Genomic DNA, 27,287 nt, shown 5'->3' on the forward strand with positions numbered 1-27,287 from the left:
ATCATCAGGTGGTCCTCATAGAAGCACGCTGGCTATATATACCCTCTGATCGAGGGAGGGGGGTTGGCCAGAGAGGGAGGTTGGAGGGGTAAAAAGGCTACAATGTAGCTGGGAAGAAAAGAGAATTACATCTTTGACTTAGAAGAGTGGTAGGTCCAGGAGTGGGGGGTATTCAAAATTTATTTCAAATAAAGTGTGTGGAATTACAAAGTCAATTATTTCATTTCATTGCAATATGTTATGCAAATTCCATAAAGTTACGCCTGAGATAACAAAGTATATATGGATATATTTCTGACAACATATTTAAATGGAATATATCATTTTGATTATCTTCAAAGCAATGTAGTACCTCGGACGACATTAATTGCCTGATTACAAAATCAGCTTGCTGGTACCTATCTTGTTACACCAACAATATCACCGAATACCTGACATCAATGAATCGACAAATAATAATAAAAAATATTTCCACGAGAAATACAGTAAATTACGATCAATTTTTAATTTCGTGGAAGCGACTCCAAGTGATAATTCCTTCATTACAACGCGACGTTGGAGTGCTATAATTAAGTTACCGTTAACTAGTAAATACTAATATGCCCAAATAGCTTATCACAATAATACCGAAACTCAAATTGAATCGCCATATTATTTTAAAATTGTGTGAATTAAAATTACCATTTTTCTGTTACCATTGCAAATATACTCATACTTTCATTTGCCCTCATTTGTTTAAAATTCTTTATATACGTGCAAAAAATCTTTTATAGAATTGATTGGTTCAGCACTTCTTTACAACACACAGAATAAAATATATTATTTAAATATTTCCACTTAACGAAGAAAATATTTATTAGTTGTGTACTTAAGTTTAACACATGCTGGATACGGGGAGGTGAAGGATGCAAAGGCTGTAGAGAATGTGAAGAGGGCAAATGCACTGGTAAAACACTTTCTTCTAAATTATTAATTCTAGATGTTTTCGAAAAACATGAGCGTACAATAGAGTGAAGTTAAGAAACGCAGGATTTGTATGGAGTTCACTTAAATTTGTATTTCCATTGATGCTAATAAATAACTAACCATTAATAAATATGATTAGCATTAATTTTGGCCAGCTTCCACAATACGGTGTTTACTTAAGCTGTACGCATACATTGGATGTATCCTGTTTCTTTTCAAATGATAATACCATAATTCCGAAGTAATCGGCCAACAAGGCATCCTAAGGACCGAAGTAAGAGCACAAATCAAAATTTGCCAACTTACAAAAACTCTGCTTTGTTTCTTAAGATTTCCAAACTACTAACGATAAATTTAAAAAAAAGCATGGAGAGTAGGTGCTCACCGGCATGGGTGAGAGGATGATGACTGGCGATACATCCCCACTCACGATCATCTACGTAAGAGGTAAGACGCGTCAAGTGCGCATTAAGTATGAGCCAGATGCGATCCGCAGGGGAGGTATATTTGAAGGCTTAATTTGATTGGCGCCTTGGGAGTCGAATCGGTATTCGGCTTTAAAAGGGACGGTCGGGAGATTGGATTCACGGCACGGAAAGATAAGAACAAGATACATGCTGGTTTCTGGGATGAAGGTCAGTGAGATCTTACTCCGAGAAGTCTCCAACAAATGCCAGTCAGTATTTTTATTGTAACGATACATTGAACATGATTTATCAGTATTCTCCCGATAAGGGGTGGGATTTTAGTGAACCCAACACCTACACAATGTTTGAGCTGTCTGTGAACCTAGAACTTAGAGAGCACAACCAAACTAGATACAATATCGTGGTTTGCTTACGACCTTACAACATATAAAGCATTGCATTAAAATAAAAGCGCCTGAGTTCCTATCAATCCATATTCAAAATTCAATTTGTTTCATGCCGTTTTAATGCCCGTTCTTTTTCTGCCTCTGATTCAAATGGTCAACATTCCACCCTCCCGTCACTCCCTCACATGCCATTATTTCTTCCGTCAACTTTCCCTTCCTTCTAAAAATTTCTTAAAACAATTCTCTCTCCCATTCTTTCTCTTCTAACTCTGTCCCTCTCTTCCAAACAATTATTCGCTTTACTTATTTTCTGTTACTTAAATAAGTTTCATTAATGTCCGCCAACCTCTTCAATACAATGACATTATTGTTAAGGAAATTTAAATTTCTAAATCTTTAGTACATTTAGCGCAACTATTGAAGAACAGAATAGCTTGAGATTCACTTTTTGGAAGCGATTCATATCGGAAAAGAAAATACTTTGTTCTTCCACATAAATTTTATTATGCACGATCATTAGGTAATCGACTTACAAAGTCGATTACCTAATGATGACTTTGAAAGTCGAAACCTAGGTCGTGCATAATAAAATGTATGTGGAAGAACAAAGTATTTTCATTTCCGGCAACTATTGAAATTTATCGGTGTTGATTGAATGATTTCCATCGTACTGCCTTTCCCATATTTGATAATACCTAAAAGCCCGAAAGAGAAGTAACTTATTAGTTTATCATTAATCGCAATAGTTTAGGCACTTGAAAAATAATTTAAAAGTGGCGCGCTTACAGAGGGAAACCACAGTCATTATGATCATTAATATCTGTATAATTTTCATTAATGTAGCCTATCAATCCCTTTTAATTGAACTATTTTTTAATTAAACACTATCGAGCAAAGTGTGCAACTTATTCCTCAAATCTCGTCGTTATTTTCATATTAAAATTAATATTATAACCTTTATCGAAAGTAACGCATTTATTGTTCAAGAGAAATGAAAGCCTAAGAAAATCGAAAAAAAATTGTTGCCTTAGTACCGTGGCTTAACCGTTTGGAAACCTTAATTCATTTTAGCAGGACAGATTGAAAGAAGCGATAGGCATGACAATTCTGGAAAAGCAACATGCCAGTCACTTCTATGAGAAAACATCAAAGAAAGAGCATCCATGCATCAAATGTATATTCGCAATAACAAATGGTATTAGACTTTTGCATCATGCGCAATATGAAATACACATCAGCATCTAACTAGGAGTATTATTTAAACAGAGCAAATATTCATTTAAAACTATAAATTAGCACCTTTCTACATGACTTTGTAATGATTGTTTTATTCTGTTTACCAACAAGAAAATTTTAACCGTTAAATAATCGGTTTATGTAAATTTTAAATCATGCCTACAATAACTGTAGCGATATAATAATTTGACTCAATTCTTGGACACATTCAAACACAAAGTTTCCGGATGGTGCGCGGAATAAACTGTTCAAAACTTTTATATCCTCTAGTTAGCGCATTGCGTAAAATATATGTTGCACAAGTTTCATTCATTTTACTTCAGTGATGAGCCAGCAGTAGCCGTTGCAATCCGCAATACTCAGTTCGCTACGGCAACAATGTGGCCGGACGCGACACTGCATTGACTCTTTGCCTTCCCCGGAATAAGTTGTCGTAATAGCAGTATTGAGGGGAGGCGACCGACAGCTGAGGCCAATTGCGCCATTAGGAATGGACAGGAAAAGATTAAGGGTGGAGGGAAACCCGGCGTCGACATTAGCCTACTCTTTACGAAAGGCGCCAAGGGTCCGCAGCTTAACGTTCCATCCGACGGACGGCGTACTCACTCAAAGTGCCCTCCAAAAAGCACCTTAATTTATAGGGATCGAGATACCACTGAAAAACATTCAACACCACCGGGATTTGAACCCGGGAACCCACCTGGGTGGGAAACCAGATCGATAGCCACCACACCATCTCGATCCCTATAAATCGTCGTTCGAGGTGAATTAAATGCTACAGGAGGCTTATAGATACTCTGCACTTCCCTACTTCACACTTAAAGATGTTTTAAAATTCCCAAAGAAAGTAAACAAACTAAACTATAAACGCTCTTTGCAAGAATGACTTCCGATTGACTGGGAAATGTATCGAAGGAAACGTCAAGTTAAGCCAAACTATTATGTGATGAACCAAAAGGTTTATAAACGTCAATCGAGAACGTCCTGGTGGAAAGTTAAAGTAAAGTCATTGAAATGTTTTTCTCTCTATCTCCCACACACACACAAGCACAAAGAGGACTGTCGCACCAGGGGGGCGCACACAGATTATCGCGGGGGAAGATTTCGGGAATGGTGGTCCGAGAGGAGAGGGTAGTTGGGAGAGAGGAGACGTGAACAGCCGGTCCGACTCGCACGATCTGGGTCGTCGAGATTACGATTATGATAATGACACTCGCGCGCAGATTCCTCCCATATGAAGGACATCCTCTTCCTCTCACCCTTTGACCCCCCCTCCCCCCGTCGTTGGAGAATGGCCTTCATCGTCACTAAAAACACCATCAATTCCCTTTATTTGAATACGAGTATAGTTGTAATGGGTGTGCTGGAAAGAATGCCTTGGGAAGTTACATACGCAAAGAATTTAGATTTAAATGAAAACACATATTCACATATAATATTTCGAATTCAATTATATGAATGCATATACGTATATTACACAGACAGAGTTCTTGAGGAGGGACGTGTCACTTTCGGCGGTGATGAATATGTTCTGTTCAGCGTTTTTCCACCTCTGAACACATGCTCCCACATACAGGTACATGTACTTACTAGTAGTTCCCGGAGTTATGACAACGGAAATATTTCGCCAAGCACATTTTTTAATTGCCATTAAATGTAAAATTGTTGAAAAACACATTCATAAAGAGGAGCTGTAACTCTATTTTTCATTGGACAAATGTGAACTTTTACAAAAAAGTGCCATTCCTTTGTCTACAATCCCCAACTTTCAGGAAAGCATCGTAATATTACATTTTTCCGTTAAAATTCTTCGTCACCACTAATTTTAAAACTTCACCGAAAAGATAATTTCTATACCTCAAATATTACTATTATTAAAATTTTTAATTTTTATTTTCAAATACCAGTAACGCAAACGTTCTACCCTGGTTTTTTGACAAATATATGGCCATCAGAAACAAGAAAATCGCCACCACGTACTAGAGTACACAAATCACCCCAAATATTCAATAATTTCGCGCAAGGGGGCAGCGACATTGGATTTTCAAAAGAGATTTATCAATGTTTATAAGTATCCTCTGACGCCATCAACAACCGTTTTCACACACGGAGGCCATGGGCCACGGAGGTTGGGTGCATCTGGCAGTGGCGTGGTGAAAGATGAAAAAGAGATACCTTCTGATCCCTTTACCCTCGTAAGTTATCATGACGAGTGTAATGAACTATATCATTTGGCATGAACAACTCCAACGATTCCCTCCAGAAAAATACAAACGCAAATAGACCATTCATGAAAAGACTCGACGGCGTTCAAATCCTCCCAAAGGATTTTCGCAGCTAAGGAGGAAAAGAATAGATACTCGCAGGTGTATAAATATGTGGAAAAGGTTGAAAATTTAGAACAAATAAGTCATTCATTCCAAAAATTTGAACCCGGTATCTACTCTTTGTTGAACTGCAAGGGCAACTTTTAATCCTCCACGCGAGTGTGCGCTTCTAAACGAACTTAGGATTCATTTTTATGCAGCATTATTTTTATTCCTATTTTCTCAAACCAAATGTATTGAAATCCCTACTAAATACCACGACCAAGTCCAAGTAATTTGAGTTTCAAGCAGGCAAAACGAAATTTTTGAGGGAAAACTTTACTGATACCATCATAGCGGAAATCGTTAGTGTTTTCGCGCTTATGTAGAGCATTTCAAAACCGCAGCAACCAACTCCGCTTTGTATGCATAATAAGTTCAGCACCGAAGCCTGTGATTCAAAAAGATATAAATGTGTATAGCAAGGAAATACAAGTGTGGGTAACACTACCACCTCCGAACTTGAAGTCGTCAAGAGTTCTCCGGGTGAAGTGTTTTGTGTAAACTCAGGAGACAAGTTGCACGAGGAGTAAAAGGATTAGATTTCGTATATCGTAGGTAGGTACTTAGTAACACGGCTCTTTTCCAAGAATTAAAGAGGGTGGCCAACGTACTGGCTCATTGGTGGTTGAAATTATTTGTAACTGCCAATTAAAGACATTAAACCTTTCACAGACTAAAACAGTAGAAGTCCAAAGAACCGATCGGGAAACTGCATTAAATAAGTCACACAATTGTTGACTATTGATTATGATGGTGGTTAGGTATCTAAAATGAATGACGACAAGCCGAGAGAGGCTTATCGGAACCCAATAGGTATATGAGCCCCGAGAGATAAGGCAAGAAACATTTATAATCATTAATTCATTAAAACAGTATAATAGACACGAAGATACTGCCATCCCAATTGAAAAAGAATTAAAATATATTGAATTTATGGATGGTTCTGACGCTCAACCTCGAAATTAAAACAGAATGAATGAAAGGTAGGTGTAGACTACCACGTATTTTCATTATGCTTCATGACATACAGGAAGATAAGTGTCTTCATTGCTACGTCATCAATGTGTGGCTTAAAACATACATAGATACACTAGAAGGTCAGAAATATTTGTAATTATTTATACACATTAATTTGAAAAATTAGATCTGTCCTTTTTAATTTGTGAATTTCAAAAATATGAACGACATCATTTAGTTACAAGGTGTGTCCCAAAAGTTGTAGGACTGAGTCGATTGAAAAAAATAATTGCCAGAATTTCAACGCTCGGAATCATACTAAGATCTCACGTCACCATCTGTTGTAACGCTTCCACCGAGTCGTAGTGACGTAATATCAGCACGGGTTTGAGGCGGGGGAAGAGGAAGAAGTCTGGCGGGGCATTGTCTGAAAAATTTGGATCCTCACATGGTACAGAAGCTCTTGCTAGATCCGAGTGCGAATTTCCTTTTGTTCATCCGAGAGCGCTCCCGGTACCAACTACGCATACACCTTTCTCATGCCCTTTTAGGGATGCCCAGTTCATCAGAAAATATGCGAACACTTAATCTGCGATCCCTGTCCAACTAAGCCCTCACTTTTGGAAGATTTTTGTCATTTTATGAGGTCGAAGGGCATCCTCAACATCTTCTCTACCCTCCGAAAACAACTTATGGCACTCAATAACACTCGATCTACCCCTGGCGTTATCACCATAAGCTGCTTTGAGCATGTCATGAGTCTATTTTCCTATGTTACCCAGTTGCACGCAATATTGATGGCGTAGCGCTGTGGCAATAACCGGGTCATGATGTAGCGTAGCGAGGCCACGTAATAGAGGTTTCGCAAACGAATGATCCACACTTCGTAAAGGCTGGGAGCCAACTAGTACCGGCCATTCCTTAGACTCTCCTACCTCGAACCCAGCCTGAGATACCCGCGCCAGTCCGACAGTTAGGGAAAAAATAAGTCCTACTACTTTTGGGACAGACCTTTTATTAATACTAAACACAGATATTATTACGATTAAATTAGTTCGTATTACCATGCATAAACTGGCACTGATGAAGTTTTCAAATATACATATATGTGTGAAAATAAATTCCCGCTTCCCTGGGTCTTTGGGCCGCCATCTCATGCAAAATGACTGCGAAGAATCAGCATCACCGAAGGCAATGGGTGCATCGGACTTACGGCTCCTCTGGAAAATTCTCCTTTTACTCCAAATAATCTACGGCCGTTTCCCCCAATTTCCTACCATGAAACTTTGAATATTAACAAAGCAAAATATTATTCGGCGAGAGAAACACGAAAGGTAAGGGACACTGATGACTGAACAGAGATTTTTAGGTACACCATTTTTCCTCCCACTCAACAGTATAAAACACCACGCGCGAGAATTTGAACTTCCAGAAAAATAAATGATACCAAATGTCAATAAACTCCAATTAGAGTAATGGCTGGTGAACTAAAACCCTTATGCCGACTTAGCAAGTAAAACTTAGATGCACAATTGTTAGTATTTTGCGAGCTATTTTCCTTTCGCCACATCAAACCAAAATTGTCACTCTTGTAATTAGGTTACGAAATTGCATTAGTTGACAGTAGCTATCGCCACTTTAAACAGCAGTTGTTGATACATGTACGATTGCTCGTTCGAAAACATTCACCTGACGGGACAGCAGTTACATTATTGGGTAATTTGCTGAAATGCAACCAGTTAAGACACTGTTTCACCATAATCTATAACTTGAATTTCTAGACATGGCGAGTGAAAAGAGACAACTGTGGAGAGAAATTCGAATAAGCCAGGGCAAGTGGATTCAGAAGATGTTTAGAGGTACTGGGATGCTGAAAGAGATGACATAAGGGAGGATATTGGGATGAGAGTATAGAGAGGAAAAGAATGGGCATTTCGAATGGAATTAAGGGTCCAAGGAAGTATGAAGAGCTAAGAATGGGGTTACGGTAATGTAGGATATACGTAAGGATACGTTTTTCGTCATATTAGTCAGTTCTTAGGAGCACATTAATGTGCAGTGCTGCCGTTCATCGAAAAGCTACCCTAAACTGATAAACTAATAATAATAACTAATCACTACCAGACTATGAAAACATTTATTGATCAAATTCTGAAAATTTTCCCAAGAGTAACCGTTCTAGGGCTTAGTACTGTTTTAGGATTTAGCACCGTAAGCCTTCATGGAGGCTTGATTTGTGAGATCCAGATTTAACCCAGGGCCCCCTCTTCACCCCCTTTAGGCGCACGTGGAAACCCCTTCTCCTCCTAGCCCGTCGCTGAAATCCATCAAAATCCCAATGCGAGGGAGGGGTGTCCGGCTGAATTTTTTTCCACAGCGCAATTCCCACACATTATTTATCATTTCACGTCCCTCCCTCCTCGACTCTTTCTCACCTCTCCCTCGCCGCAAACCTACCCTCCTCTCCCCCTCGTCCCTCCCGAGCCCTCTCCGTCCGCGGGGTTGAAATGGTGGAGGGGGTGGAGGGAAGTTGGTGACAAAAGGCCAAAGCTTCGTGGATGTCTCGCCAGGGGTTCGTGAAGGAACGGGGACACCCTAAAAAGGCTCCCCGGGAAATCCTTCCTTCCTTCCTTCGCCCTTTCCGGAGTTCTTATTCCGTCGGATGAAGGGAGATTCGACGGGGCCATCCATCCAAAAGAGCACCGTCAATCCTTCCCGATCCCTCCCTTCGTCTGAGTTTCAAAGTCGCCATCCCGATTTAACATCCTCCATGACCGTCCCACCCTCCCGCCACATTCTCCTTGCCCTCATTTGGCCCTTTGCCACTGCAGCCGAGAGTTGACTAGAGTGAAAAACTGGTACGTACGTACTTCGTTTGACCTTACGGTATAAAATAATGTGTTGGAGAAATCCATGCCGTGCCTTGAGGAACGTCAAAGAGAGACGGATCGAGTGATGACACAAGCTGAGTCCTGCTCACGCGAAATGTGAAGCACAACTTCCGATCGGGCTTTCACTTGAGGTATTTAAAAACGCATCCTGTTTGTCCGAAATCGGTGCTCAGGGTCATGGGGATACTGTAGTGAGTAACGCATTTCACGTATGATTTACGCTTTGGTTTATGACATTAAAACTTTTTTGATTTCATGGATATCATTTTATTCAACGTGATATTTCACCAAGTTGAGCCGGCCTCTTATCGCCTTCGTTCAATCGATAAATTTGATATCTCCTTGCGCATATAATCAATCAATCCAATTTGCCTTCACTTCTGGGGCATGCACACTGCACGAGACGCCGCGCCTCAGCTCTATCCCGTGTGAGTAACTGCATAGCATTCATTGCTCGACGTGAAACTCGGTGTGGCCTCACAGCGATCCAAAAAGGAGAGAGTGAAACTAAAGATCGCGCGTCCCTATTACTTTGGAAAATGAATTATTTCGAATAATTAAATGTGGGTGCTATTAGCCAAAGGTACATCCATGGAGCTATCCTGTTACGTGCGATATCGTTTCGGATAGTCTCCGTCCACATGTTTCCAATCGCCTAATGGTGCATGGTGAAATTGTAGTTTTTGAAAGATATGCTTCACTTTCACCATACACGAGCTACTTGCATCTTATTACATCTTACGCACTGTATAAAATTAAGATCAAACCCATAGGGACATATTAAAATAACTTTCTATTTAAACCTAACTAAAAACAAAAGGCATGAGACAGCAAAAGGTCGAATTAGTAGAAGGAAAATACATGAATATATGCACACAAAGAATTCGTACGCCTATGACATACATATTCTTAAAGTTGTAACACTTCCTCGAGTTTCCCTCTCCTTCATGGACACCTGTACAAGGTTAATGTAAAACAAAACTTCTCCTCGGAGTATTAATAAACATCCATCGTGGTTATTTCATCAACAGAAGACAAGAACTGTGAGATATTCTGCGACTGTTACTTTATCGCAATCATCCACTAATGGGCATGGAATTTCAGACATTTAAAAGCATAAAAACCATTCGCATTGACCAAGATCTGGGCTCGAGTCCCGGTCAATGCGAATGATTTTTACACTGGATATTCTTTTGCGTTTTAATTTCACCAATAATTATTATTTTACTAAATGCATGCATGTGCCTATTTATTTGAGAAAGATTTTACGTTACAACGCACGACGGTGTGTACGTAATAGTTACCCTTTCCCAAATACCAGCACATACACACACAACCACACAATTGACTCTATGTGAATTTCTCCATCCCAACTCTCGTCCACACTCCTACAACTTCCCTCACGTCACCCTTTCCTTCCACGGCCATCAAAACCCCCAATCCTCACATCTGCGAAGTGGAAAAGCCCTCTTAGCCGCTGGGGAGGTTGTCTCCACGCATCTCGAAAGAATGGGCCGTCAAAGCGGCTCAGAGCAACTGAACCTTCAACTCTCTCTCCCCGCGATTCATTCGCCCGATAAGCAAACGAAGCGGGTGCAAGAGAGAGGGAAGAAGAAGACGGCCCAAGGTATTACGAGGCGAAGTGGAGATGGAATATTCGGCTAGCCTTTCCGCTTCTCCCCCACGGCGTCTAACGCGACCGCCCTCGACGCGCTTACTCGTATTTGCCGAGTCATTAGGATGCATCGCGCCTCAATCGCAAACTGTCCCACGCCTCGAAAGTATCCCCGATTGGCCATAATTCTAATACCTTGCCGGTCGCGGTATGAGAATCGTTTTTCATCGAGAATCTATAGACGAATTGATTAAAATTAACAGAAGTAAATTGAGTTATATGTATGTACTTCTCCGTGCCCATGTATCTCAGGCTAATCGCGGTTTTTATAACGTTAGAAGGAAAAAAAGCAGGTATAAAAATATTAAGCCTAGAAAATGGCATAGATGTTCCATGTTTCGTAACCATACATGAATTACTCAAAACCATAGTTCTAGGCTCTTAATTTCAAGACAAGACCATAGGACCCAGTGACCAAAATCGTCGGCAAACATTGGCACGGATGCAGAAGTTCGTCTGTACGTCGGAACTTCCAATTAAAAGGAATTTTAAGGAGAATATATTCAAAACTATACACAGTTATATCTACGTGTACGTAAGTTTAAATGGAATGGTGAAAAAAATTTAAATGAATAGTATGGATACATTCTCCGATGCATCACTCCAGGTGACAGCATGGAATTTGTCAACGACTTCAATTTACGCTACTTAATTTTTCCCATGCAGGTATCTTACACCAAACTATTTTTCACGTATATTCTGGGACATCTGTTACTTATTATCATTACTGCGTACAATCTAAGTCAATTATTCATGACATATTCCAGAGATACATAAAAATGTCAGGAGAAACTATTTCGGACTTAATTCCGCTATATTAAAGAAAATTTATCGGTATAATAGAAGAAAAGTGACATTTTTTCCAATTTTGTTGACTCAAAGCGAGCAGTAGCATTTAGTATTAATAAGTATTACTTAGAAATAATAAATGTCACTTAGTAATAATAAGTATCATTTCTAATTTCAAAAGGAATTTCCAGCTCGCAATTGTTACATTTTTGCTGGAGATAACTATGAAATTTTATTAATGAAAATCTAAAATTTCTTTCAACTCATAATTTCCAATTCATTGACCTCATATTTTATTCAATCTCTTCTTGATTTTTAATCAAAATAAGACGCTCACTCCTCAATATCCAATTGGATGGATCCGTCTCGATTTGAAAAATGGACGATTAAAGAAGATATCTAACAATCAAAACAGTATTCTCCTTAAATACCGAATGGTGGGGGGACGGTAAAACAAATAAGAGTTTCTTTGAGAGTCCGTCAGATATTTCACAACCGCCGTCAGCCATTCATAGCTCACACACACCCTTTGCCTCGAAAATTTGTCCGTTTAGCATTCCGACTGCAGGTATTTTAAGGCGTTTGAAAGAGCACTATTTCGGCTATCCTTTAAAATGCAATAAAGTGTTCACCACTAACATCACTTGAAATAGTTTATGGCACACTATTATTCATCAGTCCCGGTGCTCTCATGAACTCCCATAGCTATGCATGAAAGAGCGAGCATGCTCACTCCTGCGTTCACTACTGTCGTGCCCATCCTAACTACGATTCCCAAGAGAGGAGACATATCAATGCTTTGAGGGTACACAAACTTTTGGGCGTGGGTATCGCGACGCGGTCAACTGCGGACATAAACTACCCCCGGAATTAATACCCGCAGCGCCACAATGGACGGCACCCTTGTCTCGGGCACGCTCTCTCTTTCCTCGGGCCGTGTTAAAACGCTTCCACTTCGTACCCTACACGTTACTCGCATCAGATAATGGCCAAAAACCCTTCCCCCCTCAAACAAGAGCTCCTCTTTATCCTTTTTTTATATCCTCTCACCCTCCTCCCCTCTCCACTATCCCCTCCCACCCCCTTCCCCGGGTCCCTCCCGATCGCCCGCCACCCTTCTCCACCCACTCCGCTCCACCCCCGGGAATTCCTCCGGCCACCCTTTATATGAAAGCGGTTTTTGGGTGATCAATGGCCCGGCCAGGGTTTGGAAGCGGGGCGGCGAGGAACAAAAGGAATGCTTGAACGATGGGGCCGGAGTCACCCGCTAAGTTCGTCTGAGGACGGATGGGGAAGGCTTTGGAAGATTTATATATATATATATATATATATATATATATATATATATATATATATATATATATATATATATATATACTTATACAATTCAGGTATGCAGTGGATGAGGAGCGTTTTATTTTAAGGATGCACTAATTCCAGGGACATGGTCGGAACTTGTTTTCTGCCATTTCTTGCATATTGGATTGCTTATATCATTCCGAATGCGCACTAAACGGCTTCGACGTCAGGAGAAGTCTGGATACAATCGCCCAATTCAGTTAATCTGTCTAAAGAAATGCTCCTTTGTGTTTGTGATTGCGTGGAAAACCTATGTTCATTTTCACAGATAAAAACAAAAGTTTAAAGATTATTGGTGTGATGTTGGTACAGTTAAAACAATAAAATAAAAATATAAAAAAATTACGGCAGTGAAAACTGATAAAACAGGTTATGGAACGAGGAACTATATTTTATTCAATTTAAACAGTCCATCTTCTGTTTAAATATGAATGAAATCCCCTGTGATAGCTAGTGTGACAAATAATTTAGCTTAGAGTGAAAAAATTTCATTCTCAGCCAGTAATTACTCGTCTTCCGAATAAACAACACGTATCTTGATAGAGACAGTTTGTAAATCCAAAAACCGATAGGAGTTAGATGGACGAGCTTAAATATTGCTATCTCGGTCACCAGGAGATCATGATCATGGAGAATTTTCTCAAGTTCATTAACACTTTATCTCCCCTGAGACATGTTTATATGGGAGCACGACGCAGAGTCAAGTGTTAGCAGTCGACAATACCGCAACTCATGTTAATACTCAGTTCCACTAATAAAACTATAACCGACGTACCTTAGTGGCGTTTTCTCGTAGAAGTTAAAATTAAAAACAATTTCGCGAAAGAAAATAATTTATGTGGATTTTACTGACAACAGTGAGAGTATCAAAAACAAAATCTACTGCGTAAGTTTCCGTTTGCATTTTAATGAAACGTTCTTGCGGCGGGTGAAGACCTAAAATTAAAAGACCTCAGTTTCGCCGTTTGACTGAAGAGGATTTTCGGCCGATAAATTTCCAAGAATATTCAGCGGAATAGCTTGATAAGACGGTTAAAGTTTAAATCTCCGCTTTGCTAAATGGTTAGCCCAGTTTACTTCAACCCTTCTAGGTAATATCTTGACCCATATGGCAAAATTTTCTCTTTCAATAGCATTTAATCAATATATGGTATACGTTTAACGATTTCCTTAAACTAACTTTTAAATAATTAAATTATACTAAATTTATTTTTACCACTTCACTTAGAGCTACCTAATATTAATCTTTTTAAAGTTCTTAAGATTTTCACAAGGAAATAGTTAAATTATCACATTTTAATGCAAAAACCTTACGAGGAACCAACTTTATTCGCGATGAAATATGATAGATTCTGTCAACTATAAATATATTTAGGATAACAATTTTATTCTCCCCATCCGACCCAGAAATTACGGCCATTTCTTTTGAGGTCATCTGTGAATGGCTCTGTTCAAGGAAGTGCACCGCAGGCACCGCGATTCAGTTTTTTCTACTCTTGAGTTGTAGTGACTCCGGTGTCAGTACAACTCCGGGTAGCATAAGGTGTATCCGGACAACGGGAAAAAAGAAGGTACATTGATATTATGTCCTCCACAGCAAAAAATCTGCGTTGAAATCGAACAGGGACGGAGTAAGGACATTGAACATATTCTGAAACGCATATTTTCCACATTTGGCTTCGTCTCCCAGAATTGAGAAACGGATTAAAGGGACGTCAGACCGAGTAACACCCGGGGAATGCTGCCGGAATATTGTAAATGAACCAGGAGTCGCTTGGTGTAGTTCCCTACTCGAAAAAGTGTTTCCGCGAATCCCGATTCCCTTCTTCACAGTCCAGGGGATGTGAGAACCCTAACTTCCAAGAACCGAGGACAGAAGAGCAAACCTCCAAGCGGGGGTTTGCCCGTAGCCTTTTTTTATCGACCCGCCACCGTATTCTGGCCGCCTCCGTGCGAGGTAAAAAGGGTAAGAAGGGGATTACGGGCAGGGAGTCCAAGCTCCCGTCGGGCAGCTCAAGATGCGATAGGATGGTTGCGGAGGGAAAGTTTAAGGTGGCGATGAAACGGTTTCGGGCGACGGCAAGATGGGACAGCCGCACGCCCGTCCCCTACCAGCGGTCCCTTCGCCCTTCCCCGCCGCTCCTCCGGCATCTCGCCGGACACACCAGAGTCCGTGGGGACGTGGAAGGTGCCGCACACTCTCCACTGGTCCATGACCATGGTGAAGTAGGGAGATGCGCAACAAAGCGAAGTCCCGTGAAACTTCCCCCCGCGATAATCTTCCGCTTACGCGGACATGCGATATAACTCAGAGATTTATTCGCTTTTCACCCCGCGAGGAATACGGGAAATGGAACGGCAACCAAGCTCAGATTTATTGTATCGAAAATCGCGGGCTATCTTCGGAAAAAGGATTTTTTTCCTGGGGGAAAGAAAACAAGGGCGGCGGATGAGGCATGAATACGGTTTTATTTTCTGTTTGGACAAACTGTTAGGCGAGGTAACTGGATAGAGACGTCAGATTTACTCCATCATTCATCTGGGGCGGATTGAAATTGACGGCGGCGGATCAGATACCATGAGCTCTAACGCCTAAGGTATATTCAGCTCGGTTACAAGATTGCAAAGTGTGAAAATCGCAATGAAAAAGTTGAGATTCTACTTTCTTTGCAATAGAAAGGCATTGACAATATCGCAAATTTCTTAGATCGTCTAAATATTACAAACCAAACGCCAAGAGTTTAGTTGTTATACGAGTATTAAGCCGGTTTCTCACTGAAGTGAATATAGATTAATATTTAAATTCAATTGTTCTTCCACCCATGGGGACATAAACATTCTACACTCCACATTGTGGATATTGATTTCAAGTGAAAGACACTCTTGCAGATGGGTTTTTCTACAAAATAAATGAAGCACATTCCTATAGTAGTTATGAATACAATCAGGTTATTATTAATTTTAAAATGTTCACGTTAAAAGCAAATGAATACTTATTGTAAAGTAATTTACATTATTAAATTTATTTTAGAGATACATGCAGCACGAATGTTTTCAATGGAACATTATTTTGAAGTTCCATGGCACACTACAATGATGGTGTCACTTTCTAAAATGGGAACGAATCCGAACACAAATACAAAATTCTCCCCTTATAATCATTTTTTCAAAATATAGGAGCAATCTAAACGATACCTTCGATTCGACAAATTTAGTGAATAATTTCATAAAAAAGAGAATTTTCAAGAATGTTAGGCAAAATATCCCCGAGGGAGATTCATGCGCCATTGCTGACTCACCATCTTTTATATTTTACTGAGCACTGCGAAATGAATATCCTCAAGGGCTCACCTGGAAACTTCGGCGCCAAAGTAACCAAAGCAGTATCATTTGCGGGGTCAGCAGTGCCAATAGAAAATAAAATCAGGTTACGACACTGACCCCTGGCGAGAAAAATCCGCTGACGACGAGGAGGATGACAACAAATGGAGGGAGAAAACCTCGAGGGAGTGATCGCCCACGCGGCTCACGCAAGATGTAAGAGAAAAGGTGCCCAAATGAAGTAAGTAGCTCGCTTTCCACACAATGGGAGTTGCCGGGACGAGCGATGGAAAGTGAGTGACACGTGTCCTCGAGGTGGCGGCGGGCGAGAGCAGAGAGAGAGAGACACGGAGGCGGTCGGCCGAAAGGGAAGCGACCCTCCCTCTTGTGGGAGATGGCGCCGCGTTGAGTAATAACACGGCCTCTTTTGACCACGACACAGGTCCGGCGGCACACGCAAATAGATAAATCAGCGAGCAAAAGGTAAAGGGCGGGGTTCCCTTTGGCGGCGCATTTAAAAATAAAAAAATGGTGGTTTATTTATACTTTCAAAGCGGGGCGGGGAAGGGGCAAAGGAGCGAGCCTCACGCTAAGCGACACTCATGTATTATGGATGGGGAGCTGAGAGATAAGGATGGGATGGGGTGGTATGAGTAATGCGTCCGATGGGACGCGGGAGTGAACGATTCAAGTGATACTACCTGCTAAGGTTTGCGCGCGACGTGAACGGTGGGTCTGTGGGAGGAGGGAACACATATTAAAGTCCTTAGCGCTGGAAAAATTTGAAGTTTTAATCCGACCGAGCGGTCATTTAGAAAGTTTCCCTTGCCTTCTCGTCGAATGAATGTGAAAACTGAGCCACGCATCCCGCATTAATTACGAGGACGAGATCTTTAGAGCTACTTAGAGAATCCTTCTTGCAGTTCGCATAGGAATGCCAAACTTTTGAGGGGTGTACTCCCAGATTGACTCAAATGATTTCCAGAGCAGAAGCTGACTCCAGCGTGACCTGTCCCACTGCTTTTTGGCCGACAGCATAAAGCTGGCCGATCAAACCTTTTAAGAGTCAATTAATTTATCAAGTTTTTTTTAGTTCATTCCGAGTAGTCTTTTTTTCCGAAATTTCGGTCACAAAAATGTACCGAAGGCTCGATGAATGAAGATCGTTTGGGTTCCTAAAAACGATTACCAAGTTAAGATAGAGTGCCGGGAAACAGACTACGGTAGGTACCATTGTGAAAGGCAATGACTTCAGACGTTTTTTCAAGCCCGCGTCTACGAGCAGAGATTTTGATGGCTGTGAGATCAGATTGTGTGCAATCATCATCATAGCAATAAGCAATAAATTGTTGATGCTTTATGATTCTCACGCTTCTATTTATGAGATAAAAATGGAAAACCCTCTTTGAAGAATTTCTACCCCAAATTCGTCCGATTGTTATTTATTCTCTCCTCTATACCAAGGAGGGCGAATTTAATCTCCGCGAGGGATTCTTATTTACTTGTATACTCTCACATAATTTTCCTTGCTCAGTATTTACATATTTAGCCATTATTCAATTATTTTGCGTGTTCCAGCTTGCTCCAGTTTTCATTCCAGAGGATTACAGTGAGAGGAGAATGAGTAGGTGCGAGTTTTAGTGATAGCAATAAAGGAAATGCGAATCTAATTATGGTGATGACGGACAAAGGAAGATTAGATTGGACAATGCCGATGTAAACTTAATAACACTAAATTTGGCACTTTATAATTGTATCGTATTTTCTGTTGGCAATCTTCTTCCTGAAGGAGAATCTCAGAGTGACGGAAAAAATTACCACAAATATATAGTGAGTATAGTACCTTAGAAGTGCTAAAGTATTTTGTAACATAGCTCAGCTGACCTAGCCTAACTTGGCGTACCTCCAGAGAGACTTAATTCTGTTCTTTGCTTTTAGGACAGCACGTGGGCAGGTCGAAATCATGAATAAATGAGAAAATAAATAGGAAGAGTTCACTGCAGTTTGAAATTAATAATCACTAGGGACCGTCTAAAACCTACCTTTGAAATAGGACGAACACCCTGATTGATTAAACAAATTAATAGCTCACCAAAGTGACATTTTGATGTGTAAGACGTAATGGAGGATTCCAGGAGGATATCCCGTTGTCATCATTTTTGTTTAGCTACCTAACTCCCATGACGTACGACGAGCAATCACTTGACGCATTGTGCCCCATTGCATAAATATCGCCTTTCAGGCGTCGGTACGGGGTAACTATGTTTTTGAAGCAACAAAAATGCCTTCACCACAGGGCTAAAGTAATCATTTTCAATAAAGGTCACGGAGTTAATTGAACAGAATTTACCATTTGCTTTAGATAATTGCAGTAGAAAGCTTCCATTATCATTTACGCAAAATTTGCTTTGCAACTCTCCAGAAACCTATGGCAAGAAAAATAGCAAATAGAGATAACAGCATAAACATTGGGAAACAGAGTTCAAAGCTAATATTTCTTAGCCCAGCAAAATTAATTAAGCAATACTGAAAAGGCATTGCGGTGGAAGTACAAATGATTTCGCACGGATGATAAGTTGCCACTCTGAAACTGGCTCCCGCTCGTTTCGAATTCTTCGGAGTTTCCAATCATCGGGAAGCAACGTCGGTGGGCGAAGCCGCTGTCTCGAGGGATCCAGCATGAGGAATAACAAATTATATGCAGTGATGGACATGGATTACGCTTTTGACAAGTATTGATTGCCGGATGAGTTCCTCTTGAACAATATGAGGAATAATCAAAAATGATCGAATAAATCCAGCAACCAGATGCTGACGTCCAACTAATTTGCATGCCCAAATGAATGCATCGAAAATCAACTATACCAGGACTTAGCAGCCCTTGGTTCCGCGATATACCGGAAAAAATGAGTTTTTCCATTTTATGCTGTTAAATAGATGAGTTTCGTTTTCACGATTTTCAGCTGATAACAAGAATGGTATGGGCAACCGACTTGCGGACTGAATAAAATAAAGAAGATTACCTAGCGGATGGCGACGTCCACAATTGTCGACTTCACGGAGTGTGAGGAGGTCCCTGCTCATTGAGGAGATACGACAAATGATGAATGGCAAATGAGATGTTAAATGGGGAGGTATGGGACACAATAAACAGGCTGATATTGCTGCGATGATAAATATAACTATACTCTGAAGCGTTCCGCATTAGTTCCTCTTCGAACTGTTTCCTGATATCCATAATCTCGCACATGATTAGCGGCCGCCACGGCGGCCATCACCCTGGGGAAAGACTTCCTGCAGCATTATTCCTCAGGGAGTACGTAGGGAGGGAGTACGTGTATGGAAGTGCGCGATTCTCTTTAAAGTAGTTTTCTCCTTAGCTACGACGTGGAAGTTGGCTTTAAATAGATGAAAACATCATGAAAACATTTATGAACGGCGGTAAGTGGAATTTCACCCTCTCCCTTGGGATAATAATGGAAAAATGATATACAATTATGTAAAGAAGCTAAAGTAAGTGGAATGCAAGAACTTGAAGAATCCATTTGACAGGTTGAGGAAGAACAACGCTGTCAAGTTGATGGAAAGCTCAAATGGATTACAACAGATGAAAAATAGATAAATTCTTTAAGAAAAGAGACACCTCACTACGTTGAGATACGGAAGGGAAGTAAATAAACGAATTAGTCATGAGTGTTACATAAGAAATTAATCAGACATGTGTGTTACATATGATCGGCTCTTATCTAATATTTCTCTAAGGTTGCAGTATAAAAGATCAAGGATGAGCTTAACCTTTCAAAAACGTACCGGTCGCGCTAGACGAAGGAGCTTCCTTTCTCCTAAATTTGGAGGTGGTGGAGTTAGTCTTTCTGGGAGTTAGTACTTTGGACATGTGGGAGTCAGTACTTTGGACATGTGGGAGTCAGTACTTTTCTTGGAGTTAGTGCTTTGTGAGGGGTTATTCATATTTCCTTAATGAGAGGATACACAAATTTGATCTAAACGGTGCTTCATCCCGAAAAATGTATTGAATAAACATTTATTAATTCTTGATAATATAAATGCTGGTCATGATTGAGGAGCAATTGCTTCGCCCCGAGGAGATGAAGCTGGAATCAGAGCTGTACTTGGAAACATATGCGTGGAGTAGACCACAGCAAGTATGGATCAGTGACAGTAATCATTGGAAAGACGAATCTGAGAAGAAATGAAACTCCCGCATCTAATTGGATGCTGGTAGCGGATTCCTAAGTTTAAATTTACAAACGTGTATAAAGTGAGAAAGAATTCAAACGATAAGCAAAGAAAAAGGCAAATTTTAATACTAACCTGAATAGATGTGTGCAAGTTTCTCAAAAATTCAATTTAATTTGTAATTTCTCCAAAACAATTTTAAGTGAAATATTAAAACTTACACTTATTGTGTAGAATAAATTCAAAGATAATTGAAATACATTAGGCACTGCCACTAGAAAATCCTCTACATGCGTATACCAGTAAAAGTAAAATTAATAGGCCGATGTAAAAGCAGCATTGACTAATTGATTTATAATTGAGAAGCAGCATTGAAAATTGTCCTACAGGAGGTAAGGAATGGGCATTAAATGTGGAAGGTTGGAATGTGAGTACATTCCAACCTTAAGGTCTGGTTACGACTGGTTGATTCATGCTGATCAATTTTTTAGAAAATTTGTGTCGCCAAATAAACGATTTTAACCCGATGATTGCGAAGGCGGGCGAATTGTGGATTTGATACTTTTTGGCAGGTATGAAGCCGAAGTTTGGTTTAACTTAATATTTTGTTGTTAATTTCTGACATAATATAGCAAATTGCAGTTGAAATTGAAGTCGTGTGAATTTAAGGCAGCTATTTACGAGGGTCATCCGGAAAGTAGTACCCGTTCGTGAAATAAAGACACAAAAGTAAATATTAACAAACATAAATAATTTTATTTGAAAGAGGATACTTTAAACTACTTCTTAACATAATCTCCAAGCAAATTAAGGCATTTGTCATAACGTGTGACAAGTTTCTGTATTCCTGCTGCATAGTCCTTCGCCGCCAGCTCATTGAGATACGCGAGGGACCCATCTTGCACAAATTTTTGCATAATGCAGATGGTGTTTAACAATTTCATGAACAATTGTTCGAGAAACATTGGGAAAATGCTCACAGATGTCATCAATTGTGACGCGCCGATCGTTCCTCACGAATTCGTCAACTGAGCTCACCAGTTGGTCTGTAATGACAGACGGTCCCTCCGAACGCTCATCGTCGTGTGTGTTCCCCCTCCCCATGTTGAAGTTGCGACACCACCGCCGAACAGACGACTCGTCCATTACATTGTCTCCATACACCTCCTTTAATTGGCGATGAATATCACATGGGCGAACGTTTCTTGCATTGAGGAATTTAATCACTGCCCTCACTTCACAACTGGCGGCGTTCTCAATTTTTTTAAACATTGTAAACAATCACAGAAACAACACAGGCAATGCTAGCGTCACGCAACTTGGCTCAGAGAAGGCAGACAAGCCACTGAAGCTATCTGACCTCGTCCAGCGGCTACTCGCGTCGTCAGCACTTCATGCGGCACGAACGGGTACTACTTTCCGGATGACCCTCGTAGTTAGTGCATCAAATACATAGTCATATGCGAGGTGATAAATAATTAACAGGACATGTAACAGGATTTGTAGGTGATATTTTATGTTACCCGAGTAGGGTTAAAATCATTCTTTATCTACTAGACGATCATATTGTAAGTAAAAGGACACATCCTCAAGGTGGAAGAGAAAATGAGTGAAAATGGAATGGAATTATTTACCTTGGAGCGAATCGAAGAAGAGCATTAAGGGAAAAAGAAGAGAAGGAATAGAATAATGCATACCACGGCACAACTACATTTTCCTGCCGTGTCATTTTTTTATGTCTGCAATTACGTTAAATCATTCAGTTGTCCAAGTTTGATTTATAACAAAAATAAATTTTATCAGGACTCTGATATATCATTAGAACTACTGTTGGAGAAATAAATGGAAATGGCTTATTATTTCTCGTCTGGAACTACGATAGCCTTTCTCGGCAAGTAATAGCGGGAAGTTCTGCTTATTTAAAGTGACCTTATTTTAACTGCTTAAATGCCGATGTCTAGAACCTACCCAATTCACAAACTCCTTTGTCGTTATATTCAACAGATTCAGGCGAGATGAAGTGGAAGCTCTTCATTATGAGAAAAACAAAGTTGCCCTTTTCCACAGATTTATTTGAAGTATTCCACAGACTCTCGTTATGTTAAAAAATCTATTATATAAGTCACAAGCTAGATATTAAAGCATGGGGCAGGCTTTACTGAAAGTAGTAATGATAGTTTGTTAAATGGAGAAATAATGTTGGAAAAAATTATTTACAATATTCCACATCATTTAAATTTTTTTCCCAGCAAGTTTTTTTAATTTTCCCGCCAATATTGGAGCACACGGATGCCGGTCGCATGGCAGTTAGTAGGTTCCATTGACCTGGAAAGTATTTTGAAAGGAAATTTTATCGAATCGAGAGAGCTTTCGAAAAAGGAGGTGGGTGCGGGAAGAGTCTTCATAGTAGCGGTAAGTCCGGGGGAAGTTTTATAAAAGACAACATCGTTTATCACTTATCTGCCGTAAATGAATCTCCAAAATTTTTCGAGAAATCCGATTTACATTTGCATTTAACTTTTCCGTTTTCTCAAAAAACATTTTAATTGGATTGCTTGGAAGCTTTCGAAAATTTGCCACGGAGGTATCAAACCAAATTTCTTTTGAAAACCTTTCCTCGTGGATGGTGTTGCAAACCTTTCGCCGCGCTTAGCGCCAACGCAAACGGCTACCGTGTCCATCGTCGTTCCCAAAAACCTCATGCTCAATGGTTTGCTCTTCAACTTCAACCTAACATCACGGCTAAATGAGCCCCCAAAATCATCACCAAACTCCTCACCCGCTAATAGAAAGCAATTGCATACAGTTTTAGTTGCATTCGGCACGATGCTTATATTGGTAACGTGGAGTGTTGATCATTGAATTTAAAAGTCAATACATTTTTCCAACAGTCCTGCACTTTCACGTCGCGTCAGCAATGTTGTATGATCATTCACAGAAGGGCATTAAACACTTCCCTTCGCCATAATTGCTGTTCAAACGCAGGTATTTGAACTTGATGTCAGCCGGCTATTGCGAGAGCAAAAGAGGACACTCCCTAGCGATTTGTACCACAACACAATTAGTGCCACAAACCGTCTCCATCAACGACCGGGAGAGTACCTATTCCGAATTGGGTCCACAGGAGACCCATGATAGTCAATCCGACTTGACTCTTGGAACAGACGATCTCTGAGAGCAATCATCCCACGCGGTAAGTGCTCTGAGAAGCAATCAATGAAGCTGATATTTAAGTTGAAAATTACTGGTGAGGCGGAAGGACCAATATTTACTTTTTCTTTAATCCATCTATTTGTATTCATTTTTTTAGGGATGCCATGTCTCTCCGAAAGAATTTTTCACAGAAAAGACGACGCATCGATATTGGTTAATAAAAATGATGAAGTTGTGCTTAAATAAATATAATAACCCTTCACTCTCCCTCCTTGTTCACATGGTAGTATTAATATTCAGGATTCCAGAACAAACTGATGTAAATTTGACGATTCAAGGGCAACTCAACAATTTTAAGCTCAGGTGTACACGTACAGGAAATCCTAATGCCTAGTTTTTTCAATGACATTCCCTGGAAGAACTAACCCACCGCTCATTATATGTAGAAGACTAATTATTTTATTCGCATAACGTTTTGGGGCAACAAACCTCCTTATTTGAGAATATATTACTTCTCGAAACCGAAGAAAATATGGAGAATATTGCGGATTTCATGTTATTGAATTCCACCGAGTGGAATAACGAAGTATCAATTTTAAAATGCATAACCCTGCAGTTGGAAAGTCTGCTGTGGTCGGGACACTTCGAGGTCTGGCGAGGTCGTGACATCGTAAGGACGGTACGTGAAGACCCAATCATCTAGTACGCAGCTGGTGCGGCTAACCAACTCAAACCCTCTCCCCGTGGAGCGTGAGCAACTCACCATGGTGTTGCACAGTTGGAATCTCTTGTAGAGGCCCACGCATTGACTCTTGGTGGGTGGCGGTGAGACGAGGTTCCCCGACACTGAGATGGACAGGTTGCCGCGGGTGACGACGTGGTGACCTCCTGACGAGCCACCTAGCCTCCGCCTCCTCCTCTCCAACCTGGAAAAGACGGCACGATCATAATGTAGGAAAAAACTACTACTAGGGTAAAATGCACAATAATGGGACAAAAGAGATTAGTTTTTATAGCAATGGAAGGTACGACTGTACTTGTATGAGTAATGTAGCAATAATGGATGAGCATATCAATCACTAAATGATTAAAGTAGTGGAGCTGTACAACAAGAAGTTCCATCAGTTTCTAAGGTATCCCAATTTTTTTTCGAGACTAAAAACGGATAGAAAGATACCCTTGAGCTTATAATCCGTGGACACTTTTTATAAATATAAGAAATAGCTAGGTCTACCGTACAGTGGACTGTGTATTTATAGCTGCCCCTAAGTGCAAAGCGTTTTAGATACATAAATGGCGACGTTCGGTGCACAAGAACAACATGTAATAATTCGTTTTGCATGGTTTTCGTACCTTGTAAATTTATCGAGCTAATTGAGTGAGATTTATGATGACAGTGTTATGAATGTGTATAAAATGTGCGAAGGTGGGAAAGTCGTGTGAAAATGAACTCTAGAATCCTCGGTCACGGACCATTAGCAGTTCTCCATTGGGCAAAAGGAACCCATGCATGAGTGCTGCCACCATATCCATTCATATCACCGTATGCATTCCTTCCAGCATATCATATCAGAGTTACGAGGAATGTGTACGTCAACAGGGAGATTATGCTTAAAAGTAACACAAGCTTTCACTTTCTGACGTGAGTAGTTCGTCAAAAAATACGAGGCTTTTAAAATTGACGTTACTTCGTGAAAAGTGACCATAACGTTTTTATTCGCATAATTTATTGTTCAGAAATTTTATTTTATCATATATTGTGAGCTTATGTGTAATGTACATGGAGTAAGAGTTTCTTTTATTTGAGTCCATTAGTTAGTAATTATCCAAGCTCTGGTCTTACGACTTTTTAAAAATAAAACATATGCCCACGATGGAAGGACGTGGTAGTGCACGGGGACAACGTCCAAGGGTAACGGAGGGTCCGAGGGTTCGATATCTGGGTACGCCTCACGTCACCCTAAGTCGCACCGAAGCCGTGTGCGTTTTCGGAAGTCCATAGATATTTACCCTCACCTATCAAACCTAACTTCGGATTAACAAAAACTGCGGTGTTTATATATTTATAATATTCAACAAATATATGCATTCCTTCCAGCAAAAAATTCAAAATAAACACCCAATCGAAAGCTTCAGTTAGTTTTCAAAATTATTTCGGAGCTAACACTCTTCAAATTACAAAAAAAATGTAAAGACATTTTTGGAGAAATCATAGAGTTGATAAAAAATGTGATACCATGGAACAGATAAAAAATGTTTACACAAGAGTACATGGAAAATAAGAATAAAAAGTACCAACAAATGTGTTCAAAAATCAAACGGGTTGATTATAAAAGCTTCTCAAACAAAAGCTTCGCGTCATCCTGAGTAAAGAATATATAGCATTTCACGTTATTTTCCGAAAAGAATTTGAAAAGAGGAGATTGATGGTACAGAAGACTTTTCCGCCGAGCAAGTGCAGTGTTTAATGAATCAAGTACCACCTCAAAGGGCCCGGCTTTGGACAATATCTGACCTTACTGCCACCCGACGGTATCTTCTCAGTCTTCCCTCTAACACAGTCTTCAACATCCCACTGTCGATCAATAAGAGGGTGGTTCAATAAGTACCCGTGTTTGACGACAAAAGGCGTTCCTGAGGGAAGTTTATGTTATCATCGTGTGCTGTCATCTATCAAACGACGGTGAAAAATTTCAGACTGATTTAAGGGTTAGTTTGGATTTAGCAGCCATTCGATTAAGACGTGTTTCGTTATTTTCGCTAAGATGAAAAAAGAGCAGAATCGTTCGGTAATTCGCATTTTGTTTTTGGATGGGAAGAAATTAGAGGAGATAAAAGCAAAGTTGGATGCTTTTTATGGAGACACCTATGACCACAGTTAGATATTGGTTCAACGAATTTAAACGAGGGTGAACATCTGTTTTTGATGAGGAGCGACCAGGACGCCCGGCAGACGTGGTGGACCGTGGGACGTTGGGAGAAGTGTATCTTTCTAAAAGGGGACTATGTTGAAAAATAAAAAACATGTTTTTGAAAAAATGTTTTCTTCATTTCTAACACGGGTACTTATTGAACCGCCCTCGTACACCCTTCATCCATTTTTCCTACCTCCTTATTATTTCTCCCAGCAATCCCTTTTCCTCGCCCACCATTCCTAGCATTTCCTCATTTGTTTTATTTTAGGTCCATTTCACCTTCTCCATCCTTCTCCACAGTCTTTCTTTGTCCAATTTTCAACCCCAACCCTTATTTTAATTTACCCATTCCTTTATCATATGGTGCTGAGCATGTTTGACATCTTCGATAATTAAAATAGATTTTCAACATTGAAAAAGTTCTAATTTCACACTATCATTTGTTCTACGATTTCAAATTCAAACGACATAGAAGTAATAATCATTGATAACCACTCGTCATATTTAAGCTAATATTTTCGCACCAGATTTTTCACACAATAATAAACGGGGCCTGTCAATTTACACCGATTAACAAAGTAATTAGAACAACACATTTAGAACTGTGCACAAGACCATATTTGAAAAATAGGATTACATATCCAT

At 40.1% G+C, this 27,287-nt stretch overlaps 1 protein-coding gene across 1 annotated transcript in view; it reads right to left on the reverse strand.

The window, feature by feature from the left end:
- The window catches only part of LOC139697408 (papilin-like), a 170,202-nt gene that overhangs the window by 29,163 nt on the left and 113,752 nt on the right, over window positions 1-27,287 (reverse strand). The window contains exon 3 of the mRNA XM_071596097.1: window positions 24,491-24,653. Within this exon, the coding sequence (XP_071452198.1) occupies window positions 24,491-24,653 (163 nt within the window). The remainder of the gene's footprint in view (window positions 1-24,490; window positions 24,654-27,287) is intronic.

The sequence above is a fragment of the Hetaerina americana genome, unplaced genomic scaffold, assembly GCF_022747635.1.
Source record: "Hetaerina americana unplaced genomic scaffold, ioHetAmer1.1.p SCAF_1, whole genome shotgun sequence".
NCBI classification, from domain to species: Eukaryota; Metazoa; Arthropoda; class Insecta; order Odonata; family Calopterygidae; genus Hetaerina; species Hetaerina americana.